The sequence below is a fragment of the Mauremys reevesii genome, linkage group 4 (assembly GCF_016161935.1).
Source record: "Mauremys reevesii isolate NIE-2019 linkage group 4, ASM1616193v1, whole genome shotgun sequence".
NCBI classification, from domain to species: Eukaryota; Metazoa; Chordata; order Testudines; family Geoemydidae; genus Mauremys; species Mauremys reevesii.
Window position 1 is genome coordinate 122,831,728 of NC_052626.1, and position 19,403 is coordinate 122,851,130.

Consider the following 19,403-nt stretch of genomic DNA (forward strand, 5'->3'; position numbering starts at 1 on the left):
CCAGGGCGGAAGAAGGTGAGGCCAAGACCCGGCCTCTCCCTTCCCCTGCCCCTCTGGAGCAGTGACAAGAACAGGGACTGTGACACAGCTGCCCCTGACCAGCGGAACATTCTCTGCAGCCCCTCCAGTGCACTTGAACAAAGCCAGTCCCAGACTGGCCCATGGCTCCATGGGCCTCGTGGGAGCCAACCCCGCCCCCTGATTTTTGCTGATTGAGTCATAACCCAAGTGCAGGCGCAGGCGACCCTGCCAGGCTCTCCCCCATGTGAGCAGGAGTGATGCTGTGGGTATCACTGTGCCAAGGCCAGGTCTGCAAAGAGCCACACGCTCCTGCCTAGATATTTACAACTGGCAATGGGGCCCTGGCCACTAGATCGATGGGGCGCGTTTGGATGAGAGCCAGCCCAGGGCCCCCACTTGACACACCCTGGTGTGGCTTGCACCAAGCGGCTCGGTCTCCCCAGGAGGCTTGTGGGGAGCTGAAGGCTGTTTTGGGGTGAGCAATGCTGCCCCCTGCTAGGCATTCGCTCGGTGGTGGGGATTTACGTGCCCACCAGGATCCGATTGTTAGGAATCAGGGCCAGCAGTGGAGCCGGTCGCTGGGCAATGTAATGAGCACAGCAGACCAGTAGCAGGCTGGCTCTTAAGCCCAGCAGCAGCAGGTTGGTGGCTGCTCAAAGCAGTTGCTCACAGCTGTGATAGCTCCTGTGCCTGCTGGTTCTCAGCCCTGCTTCTGCCTTGCCTGGCTCCAGATACCCTGGTCATGACCCACGGCTCTGATTTCTGACTTCAGCTTTGACTCTCGGCTCGGATTCCTGGCTACCGACTCCTGTTCTATATGCTGGGCACGAGGGCCCGGATCCCTGACACTGATCCTACAATTCCACGGTTGCCAGCTCTTGTGATTTGATCGCACATCTTCTATGTTTGCTGTAAAGCTCCCAGCTCCAGGAGTCACGTGAATATATCAGACTCACTTTAAAATGGCCAGTTTCTGCCTCTCTTGGCTGCGAGGAAAAGTGTGAAACTGTGACCCTTGAAGATTCAGTCGTCAGGAGGTGAGGACTAAGAGCCCACAGCTAGTATTGTTTTTAAATCTCAGGATTTTTAAGCCAATCTCAAGATTTTCTGAGGACCTGACACATGATCTCTTGACTGCTCGGGCCAGGTATCCACTGCCCACGTCTCCACGGATGTTACTGCAGCGTGTGGCAGTAGCGAGAGTAAACATGACCTGCTCCTGCAAGGGGCCAGGTACATGCTGCTCATCTGGTGCTTAGGGCAACTCAGCCCCTGGTGGCATCAGAGCTGCCTGCCACTCCCACAAGCTGTCCCTGTCCTGGCACCCGACCCCACAGCAGCTCCTGAGCCTCCTTTGGCAGCCCTGATGCACAGTGGCAGCGGCTCGTCTCTGCCTTTGGACCCAGATCGCAGCAGCCTGGCTCCGCGCACCTGCCATCTCAACCGTATTTGGCTCCCAAACACAGATCGCTCCAGCTAATGACCCAGATTTCCCCCCCCTCCCTGCGCTCCCCGTGGTTTATTTAAAGATGTTTGCATTAGGGACAATGCCCTGGCACTTCCTGCTGACACCTCCTCCTGCTCCCCGCAGCGGCGTTGCCACAGCAACCTCACATACAGATGGGGGGGGGGGGAGCTGTGTTGTGCAGCTTGCCACCCACTGGCAGGTCCCACGGCAGGAGCCCAAACACCCCAGTGACTAGCATAGGCTGGGCTGGCTCTGTCCGAACAAACCTGACCCCGGGGTTCATAAGGGGCTCCCTGGCACTTAGGTAAGAAATGATGACAACTGATCGAGAGAAATGTGAATTTGGGCAGTTTAGCGCTTAAGACTCTCACGGCTCTGCTGGAACGAGCTGGCACATGACATCCAGGCAGCTCTGCCAGCGCCCCTCAGCCCAGAACCACAGGGCAAGAGGGACCGCCAGGGCCTTCTAGTCTGACCCCTGCCTGGATGCAGGGTTTCCTCACCTGCAGCCCTTTGGTCCCCACTAGCTCAGCCTTGAGTCCCCACCAGCTCGGTGACGCTGCGCCTGGTTCTGCCTTTACAGGTCTCTGCCCATGGAATGCTCCTTGCTACTCTAGTCTCTGGTGCTGCCCCTCAGTCCTGCTGCTATCCCTGGCATGGGCTCCTGAACACGCATCCCCCTCAATCATCCCTCCTGGTATCTCACCGCTGGGCCCCACACACACTCAGCTCTGCCCAGGCCTGTCAGCCCTGATCGCTCTTAGCCCAGCTGGACCTGTAACTGCCTCCCCTCCAAGGTGTGGTAACGCAAGGACATGGACACTGGGGGCCAGGCAGGGAGAGCCACTAGCCCTGTTTGACATGGTATAAGCCCTCTTCCAAGGCAGATGGCACACACGGGACCGTCCCTTTGAAAGTGCAGTGAGAACAGAGCCTCTCCACAGCAGGAAGATCTTGTGGAGCATGTATCATCAGCTGGGTTCAAAGTCAGGACCTGCAGCTCAGACCTTTACTGCTAAGCTAAGGGAGTCACTCAGTGAGCAGGTAGCAGTAGTAGGATTTTATCCTCTGTGGGCATGGTTTCACTGCAGAGTTAACCCAGCTCTTACCTGGATAGTGCCCATATTATCCCTCCCATCCACACACAAAACTCTGGCCTGAGTATGGTGGTGTTTTCAATGCAGGCCAGCTGGCCTGGCTGCGGGGTGGGTGGGCTAGAACCAGGATACCACTTTCACTGGGGCTGGAGACCCACCCACTCTGTAGGGAAGACGCAAGCAAAATCACTCAAGCACTGACAGTCCTCTCTTCCGGGCACACAAGTTCTCCCACAATTCCCTGACCATGGAGCAACTCCGCTCACTGAACTGAGATTCCCCCCAGAAGTCCTAGCAACACACAGGGTGAACAGCACCAGTGAGGACCCAGTAACTCAGACAGGGCTGTGCAGTGTGGCTGCTCATACCTGTGCTAGACTAAAGTAGCAGTGTAGCCACAGCTGCAGGGGTGGCGGGTCAGGCGCACTGCATGAGTAGAATGGCTTAAATGGCCGCAGCACCTTGCAGTGCAAAGGATCTTTGCCAGCAGGAATCACTGCACCCACTGCAGACATGCAGCCACCTCTGGAGTGGAATGCAGCAGCTCTCTAACCACATTCAGCAACACAACAGCTCAGGACAATAGGTCAGGGTTAGGGGATATGTGAGGCACTAACTCACACGCTCAAAAGGAAAGGCAGGCTGTGTTTGGGGATGTGATTGTCCCAGTAGCTAAGCAATGCTCACCTGGGTCAGTATGTAGGTAGAGGACATGCAAGAACCTTCTTATGAATGATTCAGTAGGGGCCACTCTTACTGTGTAGCTGCTGGAGAAATGGCCCAGTATGAGGATAAGGGGTGCTGTGCTGTGCACCCTGATGAGAGGCACCTCCTACATTAGAAGGGTGCATTTTTTTCAGGTAAAGCACAAAGACCAGGGGCTGACGGCTCATGGCCTGGGCTTTCATAAGTGCAGGGACATTAACTCCAGTGTCCTGGCCAATTCCAGCGCCTATAATCCCATCTTGTTGCTCTAAAACCCGCCGCAGTTTGGAGTGGGTATAGGGTTCTTCTTCATTTTCTGTCCTAAACTGCTGTGTAGTGGAGCTGCAGCTTCAGAGCTCAAAGGCTGGCCAGGTTCCACCCCAGGGATGGCTGCATTTCAGCACCGAGTCACAGAGTTTAAGGCCCGAGGGGAGCACAGATCCTCCATTCTGACCTTCTGTATATCACAGGCCACCAACCCCACAACCAGAATGAGACCAATGCATTACAACCCTCAGGAGACTAAGCAACTGTGCGCGACAGAGAACAGGCAGGACCGAGGGATGCCAATGCCTGGGGATTAAGTGAGACATACCTAATCTTACCGAGTGACCCATGCCCCACACTGCAGAGGAAGGTGAACAGGCCCCAGGGTCCCCTCAGTGACCAGAGAGACGCCTCTCTAAAGCGCCTCTGAACTGAAGACAGCAATAGTAGTGGCTGCCATGAGCTCTCAGCGCACACGAGAGGAGGCTGCTCTCATTCGGGAAGGATGGGTTTGAGGAGAAGGCACTAGACTAGCAGCCAGAAGAGCTTGGTTCAGTTCCCAGTTCTGATACAAACTCCCTGTGTGACCTTGGTCACATCACTGAAGCTACCGTGTGACTCAGTTTCCCTTCTGTAAAATAAGATGGAAATCCTGCCGTTGTCTATTGAGAGTGCCGGCAATGTGGGGCAGGGAGTGTCTCTCACTATCTGTTTGCACAGCACCTAGCACACTGGGGCCCGGATCCTGGTGGTGTTACTGACATACAGCTAATAATAATCAAACCCTTCTCTGCTGGAGGATGGCACCATTGTGCCAGGACTGGGTGGCCCTGCAGGGGTCTCACGTCATCATAGGACAGGGGGTGATGCCGGGAGGGGGAAACAGGCTGGCATGCTGCTTAGATACGTTCCAGCTGTGTAGTCTGCCATGGGGATTGAGAATCCCAGGCTGGCATCAGTAGGGGGCGGGGCAGTTTTCACAGGGTGGATGATCCTTGGGAGCTGGTGTATGTCAGTGAGCCCTGCAGAAACCAGATCTGCTGGGAAAGACCAGAGTGTGAGAACAGCCGGAGAGCACTGAATTCTAGCTCAGATCAATTAGCGAGCCGCTGTTGCCACAGCTGTTCGGGTGCTGCGGAGAGCTGAGATTCCCCAGCTCTCAGTGATAGCATGTGCACTGGGCCTGACCCCCTCGGGCTGCGCCTGACCCCCGCGGCCCCTCGGGCATGTTGCCTGCAACGTGGGCTCATACCCTGTCATAGGTCTCACCCCCACTTAGAGCTGTTGGGTTCCAAGATAGGGACCTGCATGGACTCCCCTAAACTAAAATCCTAGTTTAGATCTGGTAAAAGCTGCCACCACCCAATAATGTACGTGTATTGGGACACAGTTCTTCCCCAAAATCCTTGGGGATCCCAAGAGCCCCAAATCCATGGAGTTCTTACACCTAGGAGAAGTAAACCATTCTCCCCTGCTTCCTCCCCCCTCCCTTCTCCCTGGAGAGATACTGGGATTCAACTCCTCCCCTGAGGATGCCTGAGAATTCACCCAAGGAAAGATCAACCAAGTCCTTAACAGAAAAGATTTATTAAAGAATAAAAAGAAAGTAAACTGTCTCTGTAATACCAAGATGGAACAATACACAGGGTCTAAACTTATCAATCTCTGGAGAGAATCCCCCATCTTTTCTTTCTCAGTAAAAGCAATAACAGTACAGAATTAAAGAAATTCTATAGCAAAGCACACAATTGCAAATACAGAAATAACAATATAAAAATACTAGTTCCCTTTCTAATACTCACTAGCTTGAATAGAAGAAATTATTGCAGAACTCTGAGAGGACTTGATTAAGACGTCTGGACTCCTTTAATTCCAACTAGAGAGTCACTCAAACAAAGGACACAGGAAAAAAAACTTCCCTCCACAGGGATTTTAAATTATCTTGTCCCTGATTGGTCCTCTGGTCAGGTGGTCATCAGGTACTGCTTGTTAACCCAGTACAGGTAAAAGAGACCTTAACCCTTAACTAACTGTTTATGACATACCCCATCTGCTGCCTATGGCACACGATGGCTGGACTCTGCATTTCCCATAGAAACAGTGATTGGCAAGTTGCCACCTGTGCACCCAATGGCGGGGGGGATTCTCTACCCCCTACCCTCATTGTGCCCACACCCACACAGCCTGGGTGCCCCAGGATAACCGCAGCACTGGCTAGAGAGCTGAGGGTCCATCCAATTCCTCCCACCCTGAGGGGCTGACTGCAGAGCCCATGCTCTGCTTCACAAAGTGCTGGATTGCAGACCCGTCACCACGGCAGTGTCTCTGCACCAAGGCTGCTGGCATGGCCCCCATGATTGGGGGCCTGGCATTCGCTCACACCCAGAGAGGGGCCACTTCCCCCAACCCCCAGCTTTGTTCAGCTGTGGGGAAACATCGCTGGCCCCACCAAATGTCACGGCTGTCCCGTCACTCAGAGCTTCATGACAGCAACGGGCACAGAACTCAGATCCTCCTGTGCCCACCCCAGGCCCCTGCTGCTGGAGCCAGCGGGCAGCCCCTCACAGCACACATGGTACCAGGGTCTGTGAAGCACGGCTGAGCTGTTCTCCACCTTGCCAGCAGGAGGCAGCAGTAGACAGATACCCAGCCAGTATGTTCTACATACACAACAACTTTCAGCTGTAGGTTCACACATCAGCACTGACATGCAGCCACCTCTGGGGTGGAGGAGTGCAGATAGCCATGAGGGAAGGAGAAATACCAGCCAAGGATACCCTCCCCTTTGGAAAAGGGCGACACCAAGCAGACAGGGCCTTGGGTTTCCAAGGCCTCTAACACCCCAAACTGCTTGGGACCAACCTCACAGAGGAGGATGGCTGTGCTGCCCCAGGCAGGGCTCAGGCCTGTGGCTTAGGTACGACTGGGTGCTGGACAGCTGATGCTCAGCCTAGGAAACCTCTTCTGCCGCCAGGATGGAGCAGGCTCCCCTCCCCAGGCTGAGGTCTTTGACTCCACACTGTTCCCCTTCGTGTGGGGGTGCTGAGCTAAGAGCTGCACTGAGACTGGAGCAGGAAGCCAGCTACATTCATGGGCTCCCGTCCCTGAAGATGCACCAAGATTGTGGGGGGGGGGGGGGCAAAGGAGAACGACACCCGGCCTGGTTATCCGGTTACCCGGCCTGAGAGTAGCTCCCAGACTGGGCTCTTCACCCCCGTCTCTTCCGCTCTCACACAGTTTGTGTTTCCATTAGTGCCCAAACTCCTGGGCCCTGGGAAATGCCGCCCTCACCAGCTGCTAATGGCCCATTGCTTTCTCTTGCCTGCTCTGATTTACATCACATTCAGGCTGACAGCACAGCATCTATCCTGCTGCCTCCCCCAGGCCAGCCTCTGTCTGCAGGCGATTCATCTCCAAGAGAGAGCATGACCTGCACATGATTCACTGATCATGAGACATGGCAGCCAGTCACTGAGCTCTACACAGAGGGGCCAGAAGAGACTGGTTGGGTCAGTCATCAGTCCTGCTGTATTCAGCATTGTTCATGCCAGGGCTGGCTCTAGCCTGCTCTGGATCTCAGCACTGGTATCCATCCATCCATCCACCCCAAAACCAAAATGGGGTTCAAGAAAGAACTAGATAAGTTCCTGGAGGACAGGTCCACCAAGGGCTATTAGCCAAGATGATCAGGGATGCATGGGTGTCTGTCCCCTCCCCCGCCTGCAGAAGCCAGGTGGGCGACAGATGGATCATTGACTGCACCTTTTTCTATTCATTCATTAAAGCCCCACCTGGCCACTGAAGGAAGAAGGAAGACAAGACTGGGGACTAGATGGATGACCCAGTCATGGCTGTTGTTCTTATGTTCCATTACACACCCCTCTATCCATCCATCCACCTACACCTGCCTCCTCCTCTATCCATCCATCACTATATATATATCCCCTGTATCCCATCCATCACTCATATATCCTCTCCTCCATCCATCCATGTAAGCATGTGCCCCCCCCCCCCATACCACCACACCATCCAGGATCCAGGAGAGGCCAGTGTCACCCAGCATGGTTCTGTTGCTTTCGACGGAGCTGCACCGATTTACACCAGCCAAGGAGCTGGGCCTGAGTTTTAACTTTGCAGTTAAGAGTCCTCCCCCGACCCCCATACCTAGCATTAACTAAGCCCTGGAGGCAGGAAGCATCCATCACAGTTTCAAAGCAGAGCAGAAGGGCTCAGGGGGGTTCTTCTTTACTCCCAGCAGTGGGCTGTGGAGGTGTCAGTTTCTTTCCTTACAACCAGGGAATGCCCTTTTAAAAAAACGCAATAAACAAACCTCAGTAAACGTGGCACTTAAATTAGGTCCTACGAATAAACAACATGCAAACTGTGGGTACCAAAGCAGGAGCCCAGTGCTGGGTTCCAGGGTGGGACCTCAAGGAAGTGCTGTAGAGGGCTCTTGGTTCTGTGATTATCCAGGATGTCATTACTTGTTCCTCCCAATTTAATTTGTAGCCTCCCAGGAAAAGGTGTTTTCCACCCCTCCCCCAGTGCAGCCCTTAAGGTAGGAGAGGTGAGTGTTCCCCCTAGGCTTTGAGGGTCCTGAGAGAATTCTTTTTCCTTCTTTTCAGCCCATGGCCTCAAAGCCTCTGTGCAACTGAGACACAGAGAACGGAAGACGTGACTTGCTCAAGTATAGGGGGAGAGCCAGGAATAGAACCCAGGAGTTCTGACACCCCTGTCCTGCAGCCTGACCCCCCGACAACATTCCTTCCCCACTAGAAGATCCAGTGGGTTGCTTGGCTGCTGGGATTTTGCTTTGCAGCTGGTAGCGGGAATGGACAGGGCTAACAAAATGAACCAGCAAGCCCCTTGACAGTACAGAGCCCTGATTGCTTCGCTCTGAGCCCTTGGCTTCCATGGTAGAACATCGACATCCGCTGCTCCCTGAGCCGGCTGGATCCATGTACCCCGCTGCCTGACTCCCAGCATCACCATGGCAACGCTGCAGTACCTTGGCGGAACGCATGGCAAGGAAGTCAGGGAAGCATGAGCGAAAGTGAGATGCCGAGGGACTGGGGCACGGATTGTTCCCTGAGCAGCAGCGGGGTCAGAGCACAGCCCAGCTCCCAGGGGGCCACAGCCCAGTTCCCCGCCCTGAGATCGATGGGAGTCTTGCCATTGACTTCAACCAGCTATGGATCAGGCCCTGATCTTCCTGCCTACAGAGTGGGATGGTTTCCTGGCAGGGATGGGTGAGGCAGATAGCTCAGGGCTGGGCACAGCTGAAATCGGTAAATGCTTCATAATATTAATATGAGGAATAATAAAATAATAACAAACTCAGCACTGCTGATCACAGCTAATTTCAAAGGATCACACCCCTACCAACACTTGCAATGGCAAGACAGATCCAGGGCCTGCACCACGGAGTGCAGGTGTGAGCACGCATGTGGGCTTGCACACGTGTTCATGTATGCAGGCCTATTTGTGAAGATAGCGCATGTGCATGGATGTGCAACAGCAACCCTAAAATGTGCAAGCACATGGAAAAGTGTGTGAGTGAGAGACAGAGAGAGATAATGGCCCTCACACGAGCATGTGTGTTTGCATGCATGAGTGCATGCATCATGCGTGTGATGGTGGCGGTAGCGTGTACAGTGCATCTGGGGTGGACGCAACGATGTTTGTGTTTGTTTGCCCAGACATGTTTGTATGAAGATGGATGTGAGGGCGTGCGCAGCAGTGACACTAAAATATGTGTGTCTGTGTGTGGCACTTGCATCCACGTAGGCGTGTGTGATTGTGGCCTTATTTATAGCACATGGTTTTTTTAACCTCCTCTCGCCAGGCACCCTCCTGTTTCAGACACAAATCAAGTTTGGAAACAGCTCCCAGTAAAGCCTTCGAATGGTGAACAGGAATTGACTATAAAAGGCCTCGCTGTATTTCTGAGCCATTACAGAGAGGTCCTATTATACACAAGCAGTAATGAATCTCCCCAGACAGTGAAATGTTTTTAAATGGTTGCTTGATCCCTTCCAGCACTTGGAAGAAATATTAATAAACTCTGCAATAAAAGGCAATATCCCAGGGTAACAAAACTCCTCGTGGCCCCGTGGAGGATCCTCAGCTCTATAAATCCTCTATCAGACCCGTCCATCCCCGTAAGCCGCTGGCTCGCCCGGCTATCACAGCCGCATTTATGAAAGAATCAGGGCCATATTTCAAAGCGCCAGGAGAGGGGGGAGCAGTGAGGTAGAGCACTGCAGGAGGGAATCCCCCACCAGACACCCACGAATGCTCCAGAAACATCAGGCTGAATCCCTGCCAGGAGTAACTCTGCCAAGTAACCACCGTGAGGTTTGGCTGCTGTTAGCCTTGGTCTCCCAGTTCCTTCCTCCCCTACGTTTTATTATTTTCAAAACTGTTTGCCCAAAACAGGATCTGAAATGTCTTCCCTCCACCTCCGGCCATGCTGTCTCCAAAGCTGCCATAATGGCATTGCTGAAACAGCCGGCTGGGGGACAGGAAAATCTACCCCCCTCGCCTGCCCATATGGCAGGAGCCCACCCAGGGGTGGGGGCGTCAATAAAGCCATGTCAGAGGATCAGGTGGTCAGATCGCAAAGTCCTTACTCAGGCAAACCTCCCATTGATCTCAAGGGACAGCACTGGTGGGAACGGACTCTCAATGGAGTTTGATGGGGAAGAGACTTCAGGATTTGGCCAATAGAATTCAGGGATGGAACTAGCCCATGCTACCTGGTCCAAAATGTCTTAGGTAGAGGGGGTTGGCCCCTCCCCTGGGGAGACTGCCCCATAGCCTGCTGTGGAGACTGGATGTCCCCTTCCTCCCTGACTTCCAGAGGGCCGAGCTCAGTTTTCAGCCCATGCTAAGTGTCTATGTCCAGTTGCTCCCAGCTGTGCCACCCGGACCCCTCCTCTCCTTTCCCCATCACACCCTCTGGATATCGGCTCCCTCTTATCTTGTCCCCACTGAGCTGGGTTCATATGCAGAGAGCTTTTCTGCTGCCCTCAGAGGTGGATTAAGATTTATTGGAGCCGTGGGCACAAAGAACATTTGGGTCCCCCACACTCTGGGGGCCCAGGGGTGCCAGAACTGGGGAGGGGCAGGGGAGCCATGCCCACCCACTTTTATCATGGGCAGAGTAGCCTCGGGCAGGTGCAGAATGGCAGTAGCATGGGCATAGTTTGAGGGGGGACAGGAAAGGCACTGCCCCCCCTAACTGCAAGCCTCGGCTAAAACATCCGATAGGCCTAAGAGACTCCCAGAGCTGCACCACCCTCTATAGGATTGGTTCAAGTTGTATGGAGAGAGGAGCCAGCTCCTCAGCTGGTGTCAACCAGCGAAACTCCACTGAAGTCAAGGTAAACCAGCTGAGGACCTGGCTCAGCGAAGATTTCAAGGCCAGAAGGCACCATCCGGTCTGACCCCTTCCACAGCCCAGGCTGGGAACCCACCCAGGGATTCCTGCACCCAGCCCAGAGCTTGTGGTCGATCTCACTCTCTGTTAACTGAGTTAGAGGAGATGCTGCCTGCAGGCGGGGGACTCCAGCAATTGGGAGAGAAAGACGGGGAATCAATGGGGCGGCGACAGGCCTGTCTCTTAGCAGAACTTGCCAGCAGGAGACTCACAGTCCCGCAAGCTCCCTCCTGTAGCCGCGACAGGGTTGTTTGTGTTGGCAAGAGGCGGGTCATTAACAGGGACTGTGCTCGTGAACAGCTGGGGAAAGCTGCACTTCCCAGAGGGCTATAAACCAACCACAGCGTCCAAGGGAAAGTTTTTATACCGGCTCATAAACCCGCCAGCCCCACTGCTCCCGGCCCTGGCGCTCTAGGCATGGCAGGAGAAGGATCCCAGAATGGAAATCTCCTCTGCCTGTGATCTTGGCACTGCTCCTTCCATGGGAATGCAGCTCACTATGCAAAGCGCTTCGCACTCCCGTCTCCTGAAAAGGATTTGCAGAGACAGCAGTGATCCCCAGAGGCAATTACACACAGAGGTGAAGCCAGCCATGGCTGTGTTAAAGACCAGACCACCCACCCCTGAGGGCCTTCTGCAAACCTGCAGCCAGCACAGGATCTGCCACAGCACATCAGACCACCGGACTGTCCCAGCTGATGCCCTCTCCTGCAGCAGCCTATGCTGGATGCTTGAGAGGAAAGGGAAAACTGCTTGTGCGTGGCAGAAAACCAATCCTTCCTGACCCCTGCCTTCACCCTGGAGCATGCGATTTAATTTCCATTCTCTTAGCATGCCGCACGCAGAGCCTCTCCAAACAGAATGAAACCGCTTCATCTCGCTGCAGGGGAGGGAAATAAACCCACCACCGAACCGCACTCCTGCACGCCTGGCTTGGGGATGGTAGCTGGTTGAGATGAGTTCCTGTCTGCATCCTGTAAAACTTGCCCATACCGGTATTGCCCTGGCCTCTTCTTTTGTCATTCAGTGTTGTACGCATTCTAAACCAATATGCATTTCCTCACCTTTTGGGGGCGAAGCCAGACTTTAAGGCACCTGCTCCCCTACATGGTGTTAACTTCGCTTGTGCCAATCAGAAACGAACACAAACAGGTTTTGGGCTCCGTCCCCTATGACACTTCTATGATGTCATAGTGGGTACTTTATGGCCTGCCTGCCATGTGCAGGCAGGGAGAGGAGAAAGAAAAACGAATCCTGTGTATACCCGTGTATCCTGTGTATACCCGTAACCGAGCCTGATCACCTCGAAGCCTCTCTCTCAGCTCACGTGTTTCAAACAGAGCTTCTACGTTTGCCGGTCGTTATGTGTTGGTTTGTATTTGTAAGTATCAGTTATTACTAAATGCTGCATCTTTGTTTATAAATATTGTTAGTAGATATTTTAGTCATTGTGTGTTTTAAGTTTCATTAACTCTATTAGCTAATCATACACTGCTCCCTTACCCCTTGTAATTATCCCCAATAAAACTTTTAAATTGATTAAGTTTAGTGTGTGTGTGTGTGTGTGTGTGTCTGCAGTTTGCATCGTGACCCACACTCTCCTTGCATCCCTTACCAATATAGTCTGTTGCCACGTGCAGCCTGGTAAATAACAGGCCTGCATTTTCTTTCGCCCCTGCGAGTCCGTGGCAATCTACAGTAGCGACTTGCAAATGCCGTCCCTGTGGGTTAATTAATTCCCCTCTGACAGCTACCGAGCACGCACCAGCGATGGCTGATCGGGCTAGCGAAAGTCACTTTCAATGGCTGCTGCGTGTTTGCTTAAAACGACTGTGCTGAATCCTCAGGTCTCTCTCAGGCGCCGCACCCATTGCAGCCAAGCGCAGGCCAGAGCCATGGCCTGCAGCTCTATGTGCTTGTAACAGATGCCGGGACGTACGTGTGGGGTGTGTCCCACGCTGAGGTTGCATCCGCACGTTGACGTGGCCTGTTGCACTGCTGGGCTCCTGGAACCACTAGGGGCCCATCCTGGGAGATGTCCCTGTTCACATGGTTTGGATCACCCCCGAGTGAGCCGCCCCTGAGCTCTGATATGCCTGAGCCGTGCCTCACCACACTGCACGGATAGCAGAACACGTTGCTTGAGCCAGTTCCCTTCCCCACTGGCAAAGGGGGTCTGGGGTGGGGGCAGGAGGTTTGCTCCAGAGACATCAGACTGGGTTTCTTTTGGCAGCACTGCAGGAGCCCAAACAGGCTGCTGCAGGAACCTGCTGATTCAGCACCTCTGCTGCGGGCCCCAGACACACTCCTTCTCTGGCGCTTTTCAGGCCGTGCTGGCCCCCTCGGGCTGAAATGCGCTTAGCCCTTGGTCACCAAAGCCACATCTCCCGATCCCAAGGGTCGGTGCTGGGGCCAGTTTTGTTCAATATCTTCATTAACGATCTGGAGGATGGTGTGGACTGCACCCTTAGCAAGTTTGCAGATGACACTAAACTGGGAGGAGTGGTTGATACGCTGGAGGGTAGGGATAGGATACAGAGGGACCTAGACAAATTAGAGGATTGGGCCAAAAGAAACCTGATGAGGTTCAACAAGGACAAGTGCAGAGTCCTGCACTTAGGACGGAAGAATCCCATGCACTGCTACAGACTAGGGACCGAATGGCTGGGCAGCAGTTCTGCAGAAAGGGACCTAGGGATTATGGTGGACGAAAAGCTGAATATGAGTCAACAGTGTGCCCTTGTTGCCAAGAAGGCTAATGGCATTTTGGGTTGTATAAGTAGGGGCATTTCCAGCAGATCGAGGGATGTGATCATTCCCCTCTTTTCAGCACTGGTGAGGCCTCACCTGGAGTACTGTGTCCAGTTTTGGGCCCCACACTACAAGAAGGATGTGGATAAATTGGAGAGAGTCCAGCGGAGGGCAACAAAAATGATTAGGGGGCTGGAGCACATGACTTATGAGGAGAGGCTGAGGGAACTGGGATTGTTTAGTCTGCAGAAGAGAAGAATGAGGGGGGATTTGATAGCTGCTTTCAACTACCTGAAAGGGGGTTCCAAAGAGGATGGATCTAGACTGTTCTCAGTGGTAGAAGATGACAGAACAAGGATTAATGTTGCAGAGGGGGAGGTTTAGGTTGGACATTAGGAAAACCTTTTTCACTAGTAGGGTGGTGAAGCACTGGAATGGGTTACCTGGGGAGGTGGTGGAATCTCCTTCCTTAGAGGTTTTTAAGGTCAGGCTTGACAAAGCCCTGGCTGGGATGATTTAGTTGGGTTTGATCCTGCTTTGAGCAGGGGGTTGGACTAGATGACCTCCTGAGGTCCCTTCCAACCCTGAGATTCTATGATTCTATGATCTCAGGCCAAGTCTCCATGCCGAGCTTTTGCTGGTGTAGGGGGCTGGAGAGCTGTGACCCCTGCCGACTGCAGGCGCAGCTATTCTGGCAAAACTGCACTTTGATGGGATAGCTGGGTTCACTTGCGGGCTGGGAATAAGCTATACGTGCAGAAGTGCTACTGTGTCTACCCTAGGGCGTATGCCAGCACCGTTACGTTGGTTGGGGCCATGTGGTTTTTTCCCAACACTTTCTAGAATAGATGAGGCCGCGGAGTGGGGCCAGGCCGCGAGCACAGAGCTGGTCAATACGGAGTCACCCTCCTCCGCTGAAGGAGCGAGCTGCAGCAGCACACGGCTGTGCCTTGGCCTTCCTATCTGTGGAACAGGGAGCACCTCGCAGGCAGAGTCTGTGCATAAGGAGCACATGAGGGATGGCAGGGCATGGCTCCAGGTACCCATGCATGCTCTGTATTGATTGCTGGGTACCAGGTGTGCACGGGGAGAGGCACCCTGGACCCTGGCAGTGTCCCAGCATGGAGGGCTTCACCAGAGCCCCTGGCAGGAGCAGGGGCGGCTCTATGTTTTTTGCCACCCCAAGCAAGGCAGGCAGGCAGCTTTTGGTGGCGCGCCTGCGGCCAGTCTGCTGGTCATGCGGATTTGGTGGCGCGCCTGCGGCTGGTCCGCTGGTCACGTGGATTCGGCGGCGCGCCTGCGGGAGGTCTGCTGGTCACGCGGATTCAGTGGCGCGCCTGCGGGCGGTCCGCTGGTAACGCGGATTCAGTGGCGCGCCTGTGGGTGGTCCGCTGGTCACGCGGATTCAGTGGCGTGCCTGCGGGTGGTCCGCTGGTCACGCGGATTCGGCGGCGCGCCTGCGGGTGGTCCGCTGGTCACGCGGATTCAGTGGCGTGCCTGTGGGCGGTCCGCTGGTCAGGCGGATTTGGCTGCGTGCCTGTGGGCGGTCCGCTGGTCAGGCGGATTTGGCTGCGCGCCTGCGGGCGGTCTGCTGGTCACGCGGATTCAGTGGCGCGCCTGTGGGCGGTCCGCTGGTCAGGCGGATTTGGCTGCGCGCCTGCGGGAGGTCCGCCAGTGCCGCGTCATTGGCATCCCTGCTGCCGAATTGCCGCCGAAGCCGCAGGACCAGCGGACCTCCCGCAGGCATGCTGCCGAAAGCCGCTTCCCTGCCGCCCTCACAGCGACTGGCAGGCCGCTCCCCATGGCTTGCCACCCCAGGCACGCGCTTGCTCACAGAACCCATTGCCCCAGGAGGGCGTTTTACAGAGCACTGCAGACACTTCCCCTCCATCTCCCTGGCCTTCTGCCTGTTCAGGAGGTGGCAGATTCATTCCCACTCCCGCCCTCGCTTTGGTTTAATTGCCTCAGGCTCCACCAATCTGTTTGCAGCTTTTGTGCGCCCCCCAATCTGCTGCAGTTTGTTCGCTCCTCGCTGCATGTTACTGACCTTTGTCTTTCCCCAGCAGCCCCCTGCCAGTGGGTCTGGCTTCCCCAGACCAGACGGGCACAGATGGGGAGGGGTGGGGCTGTTAGCCCCCAGGGGGACATGAAAGGGTATTACTGACGCTCACCACGTTAACTCTTTGCTGCCTGGCTGCTCACGTCTCACCAACGGCACTGAGGACCTGGAAATGGATCGACACAGCTACTACAGAATAAAAGCGTCCACACAGGGCCCAGCCTGAGAAAATGATTCTAAACTAGCTATTTCGGTAAATTTCCGACTGTAGGCGAGTGCTCCATGATCTGCCTTAGGTTAATGCTGGCACATACCATAACGACAGACAGACACCTTAGAAACACCATAGAGCAGATCAACCAACAGACACGGGCCGACGATTGATAGACAGACAGACAGACGATGTTTCAAGGTGCCGCAAGGGCTGGGAGTCTGGAGTCAGAACCCCACTTACCAAAAGGAACTGACGACATCTGACACCGTCAGGTAAACAGGAGTTCACATCTGCGGGTGTATGTGGTTAACTGAGAGCAGATCTCTTAGCTACCCCGCTTTTTAGCCCCTAATTTACCTCCGTCCCATGCAAACTAGGCACTCGCTCCCTGTTATCACTGTCAGTTAGGAAGCCAAGACACTTGTGTTACAGACAAATCCTCAGCTGGGGCACATCGCCATAGCGTTACTGACATCAGTGCTCTATCCCACACCATTCTGACCTGCCTGCCAGGGGAACAAAAAAATCACACTGGCCTCTTCAGTCTAGCAGACAAAGGCATGATCCAATGGCTGGGAGTTGAGGCCAGATAAGTTCAGACTGGAAATAAGGGCAATTATCCTCTGCACCAATTCACCAAGGGTCATGGTGGATTCTCCATCACTGGCAATTTTTAAATGAAGATGGGAGGTTTTTCTAAAAGATCTCTTACTTTGCTGCTGTTTTGCATTTGGGTCTTTGTCACCCTACTAGGTCCAATCCCGTATGCCCAAGCTCCCCTGGACTTCGAGGGGAGCCTGGCTTGGATAAGGAGGATGGGATGGATCCATTGTGTCCAGCGTTTGTGCCTTGGCAGGGCGGCAGGTGGTGAAGAATGGCCAGGCAGTTCAGTTCAAAGGCAGTCAGATAAATGAGATTATAGCGAGAAGGAGACAGCCCCTAAAACTAGCAAGGAGAGAGCTCCAAGTTAACTGCACCCCTTGCGAAGCAAAGGCAAAAAGCCAGGACTCAAGGGAAATAATCAACTTCAGTTCCATTCCCCTCTCCCACCAGAAAGACAGTGATGAAGTGGTAGGTCCCATATTTTGTCTTTGCTTTGTTCATCCTTGATTTGGCAGTGCCAGACCCTGGCTCTGGGCCGGCATTGGCTGCTGGGGTGGATCCTTTAGCTGCAAACACAAGTCTCCATGAGAACCCACAAAACCGGCAGCTGCTGAGAACAGAACCCCGACCCATCTTCCTGCAGCCTTTTCCTTGGGAATACCAATGCCAGCACCATGCGCCAGCCAGCCGGGGAGCAGTCTAGCTGGGAGTGATTGGTCAACCCTGAAGAATCTATTCAGAGCTCCAGGGTCTGTTGCACCTAGAGAGGCTTTAACTCATCGGAAGAGAAGGGAAGGCTGGGGAAGGAGCAATTCTGCAGTAGCTACCGGGCAGTGACAGCACTTTAGCCAAATCAGCACTTCCTGGGCAGCTACTTCTACTAAGTCATGTGAATCTCTTTTAATAATAGGGAAAAGTCAAGAGACCTGAACCTTAAACCCGCTCTGGCGTAAAACAAGTGAGCCAAGCTTTTAAAAGGGATTTGAACTTTCTCAGGCTAGAGTGTCTATAAATCTAGTTAACTGGGCTACACACACACACACACACACACACACACACACACACACACACACACACACACACACACACACACATGATCCCCCTCTGAGCCGTACAGAGATGCTTGAAGGAACCGTAACCTTCTGTCCTGTTTTTGACAGTCCTTTGGGATTCTCCCACCCTTGGTCAGGAACAAAGCTGTCCTGCATGTGCTGTTCTCAGCTCAAGGACACTCCAGTTGGGCACCCAAAAATCACCAGCCACTTTTAAACACGCTGGCCTGAACCTCCCATGGTGGCTTTAGGCCAGTCTTGGTCCCAATCTGTGCCTCAGTTTACCCTTTTGTATCATTGGGTTGTACGTCCCTGAGCTGTTGGGAAGTCATTAATGTTGGAGAGCTCTGGATGCGGAGCTGCCCAAAACTCAGGATTTCTGGTTTACGAGAAATTTCAATATTTCAAAACTTGGGTTCATCCCCAAACTGGAACGAAACTCACGTTTTTCAAAATTTCTCACAAACCGAAATCTCAAAACCATTTTCATTTTGGAACCATCGACACATGGTGTGTCTGAAACAAAATATGGACCCCACCAACTACTGACTGAAAGGGTATGTCTGCATTGCTGCTGGCATGTTCCACCCAGGGCGGGTCGACAGACTCATGCTAGCTCGCTAAGAACAGTGGTATGAACTGTGGGCATGGTGCTGACTCGGGTCAGCCACCCAACTTCACACCCACAGGGTCGGGTTCTTGCCATTTTCACCACTGCTAATAGTGCAGCAGGGGTACCTGGGAGCCTGGCAGGCTGGGCTCCCCAGCAGGTGAATGGGCCAGGAAGCCAGTTTTCTGCGGAAGCCCTGCCTGTGATACAGCGAAAGTTTGTCAGACCCCATCACACTTTCGAAACTTTGTTTTGTCAGAACATTTCCAACCAGCTCAACTTGGAAGAATGTTGCTATAGCACAAGGGTAAAGCTCGTCTGTGAAAGGGCTGGTCTGAGATGGTGAAACAAACTTCTCCAGGATCGAAGAACCATCACAAATCTCCCTATCTTGCCTTCCTCTCCCAGTGCAAGGTGCATATCTCTGACTGACCTCCTCTAGCATCAGCACAGAGCAGCATGGACATATTTATTAACCCCCCTAGCAAAGCACGCCACTGCACCCACAGTTCTCACTCTGGGGAGATGATGAAAGAATGAACCACATGGGACAGACATCAGTAATGTCGCTTAATGCAATAATGGAAGGTGGCCAGGCATTATGGTGATGAAGGTGATACAAGAACCCATAGAGAATGGAACATGATAATGTATATAAATGCACAATCCTATTAATTATCATAGGACACAATGATCTAATCAATGTATTCTCATCCATAAAGGAGGCAATGTTGTCTAGTGGCTAAAGCAGTGACCTGGGAGTCAGGACACCTGGGTTCTGTTCCCAGCTTTGTCACTGCTCTACTGGGTGACCTTAGATATGTCATCACTCTATGCCTCAGGACTCTTTCCACTGATCCTCTCCCTTAAAGGAGACTGCTTTATATAAAAGAGAAAAGTGTAGTCACGCTAATCTACTTATCTTAGTCTGCATTGGGGGGATCAATCTAAGGTACGCAACTTCAGCTACGTGAATAACTTAGATCGATTTACCATGGTGTCTTCACCGCGGTGAGTTGACTGCTGCCGCTCCCCTGTCGACTCCGCCTGCACCTCTCGCGGCGGTGGAGTACCGGAGTTGACGTGAGAGTGCTCGGGGGTCGATTTATCGTGTC

The 19,403-nt window shown here is 53.6% G+C and overlaps 1 protein-coding gene across 6 annotated transcripts in view; it reads right to left on the reverse strand.

Annotated features, from left to right (window-relative positions):
• Positions 1-19,403, reverse strand: part of NAV1 (neuron navigator 1) — a 286,515-nt gene that overhangs the window by 107,255 nt on the left and 159,857 nt on the right. Inside the window, exons 1-2 of one of the 6 annotated variants that reach the window (XM_039534804.1) lie at positions 12,064-12,087; positions 7,723-7,862 (exon numbers count right to left, since the gene is read on the reverse strand). The exons of 3 other annotated variants lie outside the window; for them this stretch is intronic. In XM_039534804.1, coding sequence (XP_039390738.1) covers positions 7,723-7,729 — 7 coding nt within the window. In that variant the 5' untranslated portion in view covers positions 7,730-7,862; positions 12,064-12,087. Of the gene's footprint in view, positions 1-5,360; positions 5,472-7,722; positions 7,863-12,063; positions 12,088-19,403 lie in introns of those variants that run through there. 2 more of the 6 variants (XM_039534806.1, XM_039534805.1) reach the window with 2 other exon arrangements.